This window comes from Coregonus clupeaformis, chromosome 22 (genome assembly GCF_020615455.1).
Source record: "Coregonus clupeaformis isolate EN_2021a chromosome 22, ASM2061545v1, whole genome shotgun sequence".
Taxonomy (NCBI): Eukaryota; Metazoa; Chordata; class Actinopteri; order Salmoniformes; family Salmonidae; genus Coregonus; species Coregonus clupeaformis.
Genome location: NC_059213.1, coordinates 945,105 through 951,003, shown reverse-complemented (window position 1 = coordinate 951,003; position 5,899 = coordinate 945,105). Strand labels below are relative to the sequence as shown.

Sequence of the window (5,899 nt, the reverse complement as noted above, 5' to 3'; positions counted from 1 at the left end):
CACACACACACATACACACAACACACACACACACACACACACACACACACACACACATATACACACACACAGACAGCCCAACGCTCTCTCCTCCTCCTCCTTTCCCCACCTTCTTCTCCCAAACTCATTTCTCATATACCTCAAAACCTGTGTGGTTTTTGGGTCACGACTCACACCTCAGCGTCTCTGGGTTATCAGATGACATACTTTATCTTGGTGAGCGATAATGTATCTTATACAGGAAAAAAATCACAGGGATCTGAAAACATTATCAAGACATGAATGGGAATCCTCCACTTCCATTAGAGTGATTCTGAGTGTATTGCACCATCTTATGATTAGCATTATTCTATTGGTGATGGTGAGATAAAATGGATGTGCATGAATCAAATAGTGGTTAGTGGTTGCAGCTAATATGCTCATGCATTTTTAATGAAGTGGCTATAAGTGGCAATGAAAGCGTAATGCCCTGCATGTCAGACGGTCATTATCATGGTGCATAGTATTACAAGGTAATGCAATGCAAATACAGGTATTTAGACTATATATAATGTATCTAAATAATAGTGTGTCTCCATGAAGTGTTCAAATGACAGTTAAAAAAAACTTTAAGCCTGTATTTCGAAATAATTTATTGCTGATTATAAAGAACTGTTATGCAGATTAGACAGAAGGCCTAGTAGACAATGTTTAATGCATGCAAATTAATAAAAGCTTTCACATTATCTCACCCATACATATAATCAAATATCCGCCTATTCATATAATTGTTTTATTAAAACCCACTTTGGCTATGAGAGTTAAAACAATTTTTTATATGATACCCTCAAGAATAGTGAGAAATCCAAAACGCGGTTTTGAAGATAGATGTTTGTCCTTTATTGGCTACTGTACACCAGAGCCCGTAAAAGCAGCTGATTGGCTGCTGTTCTCACAGCCAAAACACAACAGAAATCGTTCTAGCGACAGACGTGAAGTACAGGTGGGTAGCTAGATTGCTAACAAGCTAATGCTAATTCTGTAGATGTCTTACCTAACATAGGTAAGTAACGATTCGACACATAATTATATTTTCAGTACCGTGAAATATTATGCTACTAGCATACGCATTTTTGTCCTTAAGGATGATTAAATGTACCATTTTAGCAGGCTAGCTAATAGCTAGGCCTGTTAGCCACATTAGCCCTTAGCTAGCTTTGTTTTGCTGATTAGCTAGCTACCTGTTCATTAGCAAGTTAGTTAGCCTCCTACCTTGCAAGTATGCATTTAGCATAATTTGCATCCTGCTAATACATCTAGCTAGCTAGCATCCTCTCCTTGTTAGTAAGATGCAGATCTGATGCAACGTTTCCTATGCGTTTTGAATAATTCAAAATACTAAATACTTATTGTTCCTCTGTCCCTCTTCCAGGCAGAATCATGAGTCTCAGAAAGCAGACCCCCAGTGACTTTCTGAAGCAGATCATTGGCAGACCAGTGGTGGTCAAGCTCAACTCTGGAGTGGATTACAGAGGTAAACACTGCAACTTTTATGTCGTCACCTAGTGGGCCGGTGTGTGATATTTCTGCATGTTAACCTATATCTTAATTTTATTTGTCACATACGCCAAATACAACTAGTGTAGACTTTACCGTGAAACGCTTGCTTACGAGCCTTTCCCAACAATGCAGAGTAAAAAAACGAATGATACAAGAATAGAGCTATATACAGGGAGTACCAGATCAATGTGCAGAGGTAGGAGGTATTTGAAGTAGATATGTACATGAAGGCAGGGTAAAGTGACTAGGCATCAGGATAGATAATAATAAGAGTAAAATAAAGAACAGAGTAGCAGCAAATGTAAAAGTGTGTGTAATGTGTTTGTTACATTTGTTGCTATACTCCAGACAGAATACATTTTACTTCTATGCCTGATTGAGGTTTAAAGATGCATTGCCTATGGGCTGTGTCTGTCTGTGCCATTGACATTCATTTGTGCCTGTCTGTAGGTGTCCTAGCCTGTCTGGATGGCTATATGAACATTGCAGTGGAGCAGACAGAGGAGTATGTCAATGGCCAGCTGAAGAACAAGTATGGCGATGCCTTCCTGAGAGGAAACAATGGTAAGAGCTCCAGAACCAGAAATGTTTTTTCGAACTACTTGGTGGCACTTGTGTAGACGTCAACATGATATTGAATAGCTATGGAGAATGGTGTATTCCTCCTTCCCATTTTATTTTAGTAATTACTTATTTTTGATCATTTCCGCGTTCACGTGCTAGTCAGAACTAGGGAACTCTGACATTTCCAATTTGCTAACTGCTTGAATCTGGCATGTGTATAGCTTCAACCAGTTAACAAGTCGGAAATGTCAGTTTCCTAGTTCTGACTAGCACATGAACACGGCAGATATGACACGTAATTAACTGAGACTTGGCGATTTATATGTTGCCACGAATAGCAGGATGAACTGTAGATATTGTAAAATGATCAAGATGAAAGACGTTGTACTCGCAAAAAATATCTGCGCATCTGCATGGGTGCTGACAACAGCCGAGAAGTTTAGCCTCACGCTTCACCCTCTTAGTTGTTATGGAAGTCAGCCTGATATCTCACATAATAGTATCTGGTTTTGTTTCTACATGCCACTTAAGTTTTCACTTCTTGTCTGTACTAATTATTTTCTATTTCCTTCCTTAGTGTTATACATCAGCACCCAGAAGAGGAAGATGTGATGCAGAGGATTTGTCCGTTTTTGTTTGTTTTTGAAATCCCTGACGTTGTTCCAGTTGATTGTTTTATGACATTGTTTTGTTTTGTTTTTTGTTTAATGTCTCTCAGCTGAAGTGTGTTTTTAGTTTTTGGTAAAAAACAGAACAATCCAATAAATAATGTTTTTGGAAGTTTAATTTTGTTCATAGATTCTATTTTCCCCCACCTACATTTTATCTAATGATGACCCTAACATGATTGTAAAAGATGCACATACAGTGGGGAAAAAAAGTATTTAGTCAGCCACCAATTGTGCAAGTTCTCCCACTTAAAAAGATGAGAGAGGCCTGTAATTTTCATTATAGGTACACGTCAACTATGACAGACAAATTGAGATTTTTTCTCCAGAAAATCACATTATAGGATTTTTAATGAATTTATTTGCAAATTATGGTGGAAAATAAGTATTTGGTCACCTACAAACAAGCAAGATTTCTGGCTCTCACAGACCTGTAACTTCTTCTTTAAGAGGCTCCTCTGTCCTCCACTCGTTACCTGTATTAATGGCACCTGTTTGAACTTGTTATCAGTATAAAAGACACCTGTCCACAACCTCAAACAGTCACACTCCAAACTCCACTATGGCCAAGACCAAAGAGCTGTCAAAGGACACCAGAAACAAAATTGTAGACCTGCACCAGGCTGGGAAGACTGAATCTGCAATAGGTAAGCAGCTTGGTTTGAAGAAATCAACTGTGGGAGCAATTATTAGGAAATGGAAGACATACAAGACCACTGATAATCTCCCTCGATCTGGGGCTCCACGCAAGATCTCACCCCGTGGGGTCAAAATGATCACAAGAACGGTGAGCAAAAATCCCAGAACCACACGGGGGGACCTAGTGAATGACCTGCAGAGAGCTGGGACCAAAGTAACAAAGCCTACCATCAGTAACACACTATGCTGTCAGGGACTCAAATCCTGCAGTGCCAGATGTGTCCCCCTGCTTAAGCCAGTACATGTCCAGGCCCGTCTGAAGTTTGCTAGAGTGCATTTGGATGATCCAGAAGAGGATTGGGAGAATGCCATATGGTCAGATGAAACCAAAATAGAACTTTTTGGTAAAAACTCAACTCGTCGTGTTTGGAGGACAAAGAATGCTGAGTTGCATCCAAAGAACACCATACCTACTGTGAAGCATGGGGGTGGAAACATCATGCTTTGGGGCTGTTTTTCTGCAAAGGGACCAGGACGACTGATCCGTGTAAAGGAAAGAATGAATGGGGCCATGTATCGTGAGATTTTGAGTGAAAACCTCCTTCCATCAGCAAGGGCATTGAAGATGAAACGTGGCTGGGTCTTTCAGCATGACAATGATCCCAAACACACCGCCCGGGCAACGAAGGAGTGGCTTCGTAAGAAGCATTTCAAGGTCCTGGAGTGGCCTAGCCAGTCTCCAGATCTCAAACCCATAGAAAATCTTTGGAGGGAGTTGAAAGTCCGTGTCGCCCAGCGACAGCCCCAAAACATCACTGCTCTAGAGGAGATCTGCATGGAGGAATGGGCCAAAATACCAGCAACAGTGTGTGAAAACCTTGTGAAGACTTACAGAAAACGTTTGACCTGTGTCATTGCCAACAAAGGGTATATAACGAAGTATTGAGAAACTTTTGTTATTGACCAAATACTTATTTTCCACCATAATTTGCAAATAAATTCATTAAAAATCCTACAATGTGATTTTCTGGATTTTTTTTCCTCATTTTGTCTGTCATAGTTGACGTGTACCTATGATGAAAATTACAGGCCTCATCTTTTTAAGTGGGAGAACTTGCACAATTGGTGGATGACTAAATACTTTTTTCCCCCACTGTATATTGAAGTATCAGTATATATTACATCTGTATACTCCCCTACTTGAGTATTGAAGTATTTTCATTTTATATTGAAGGAATAGACTTTCCTTACTGACCTGTAGAGGCTGGTTGAACATGTGATTCTTCTTGATAATATTCTCCAGTCAGTCCTCTATGATGACGATGCTTAATGCCATACTGATGGAGAGTTTGCTTCAATCTAGTAATTCACTGTGGCCTCTTGAGCCCTGCCAGCTTCCAATAACACAAAGAGACAATAAAGCACTGGGCATACGATACCGCAAGGCATGCATTCACAATGTAACTTATGGCTCATTCTCCTTCAATGTTATGAGACAGATTATACAGGATACACTGACCTGAAGGGCTACGTTCATCACAGTATGTGATAAGTCTTAATCATGATTGGTTTAATGTGTGGGTGGAGTTAGAATGGCCAATTGGCTTCTGGTGTTTTCTCAACTACCAATCAAAACCAGCCATTATGGAAGAACAAAACGGTGATGCCTGTCTGTCTACAAATGGTCCCTCCTGCAGGCAATGTCAGATTCTATTAACATGTAAACAGATCCGTCAGTTGCTACCCGTTTGCCTCTGGTAGTGGATAGATGGTTAATGGGAGGTGTGATTGCTGAATGTGATACAGCCTGTTAGTGTTATAATGTCTAGCGTGGCAGGTGATTGGATTTCTCACTACCCACACACAAAGTATCTCTTTTTCAACACACTTGCACACCGGTTTCTTTAATCCTCAAACACATGAACCCCTCATAACTACAAGATGGACTACTACAAGTCGTATCTACTCCCGAGTGGCGCAGTGGTCTAAGGCACTGCATCGCAGTGCTAACTGTGCCACTAGAGATCCTGGTTCGAATCCAGGCTCTGTCGCAGCCGGCCGCGACCGGGAGACTCATGGGCGGCGCACAATTGGCCCAGCGTCGTCCAGGGTAGGGGAGGGAATGGCCGGCAGGGATGTAGCTCAGTTGATAGAGCATGGCGTTTGCAACGCCAGGGGGGGCCAGTATAAACAAAACAAAAATATATGTATTCACTAACTGTAAGTCGCTCTGGATAAGAGCGTCTGCTAAATGACTAAAATGTAAAATGTATCTTTATCGTTGACGCCTGCTGCCTACCTCCTGAAACACCATGCATAACGTATGCAAAGATGTGGAAGTTTATCCCATTTAGGTAATCTGTACTAGTAATTTAGAAAATGAGTTCAAACCAAACGCGACGTCAGTTCATTATGCTAAGATAAGAACGCAATAAATATATGATTCATTAGGATTCTAATGATCTATCTGCTTGTTGTGGTGGTTGGTT

The 5,899-nt window shown here is 40.7% G+C and overlaps 1 protein-coding gene across 2 annotated transcripts; it reads left to right on the top strand.

Moving 5' to 3' along the window:
- Window positions 1-902: 902 nt before the first annotated feature.
- Window positions 903-2,839, top strand: lsm6 (LSM6 homolog, U6 small nuclear RNA and mRNA degradation associated). Of its 2 annotated transcripts, none has more exons than XM_041843283.2 (4): window positions 903-982; window positions 1,412-1,513; window positions 1,990-2,103; window positions 2,681-2,839. In XM_041843283.2, the coding sequence occupies exons 2-4, from the start codon at window positions 1,420-1,422 to the stop codon at window positions 2,713-2,715; spliced, it is 243 nt and encodes an 80-aa protein (XP_041699217.2). In that variant the 5' UTR covers window positions 903-982; window positions 1,412-1,419; the 3' UTR covers window positions 2,716-2,839. The 2 variants fall into 2 exon arrangements, with proteins under 2 accessions (XP_041699217.2, XP_041699218.2); XM_041843284.2 differs by having other exon boundaries at window positions 951-1,042.
- The last annotated feature ends 3,060 nt before the right edge of the window (window positions 2,840-5,899 follow it).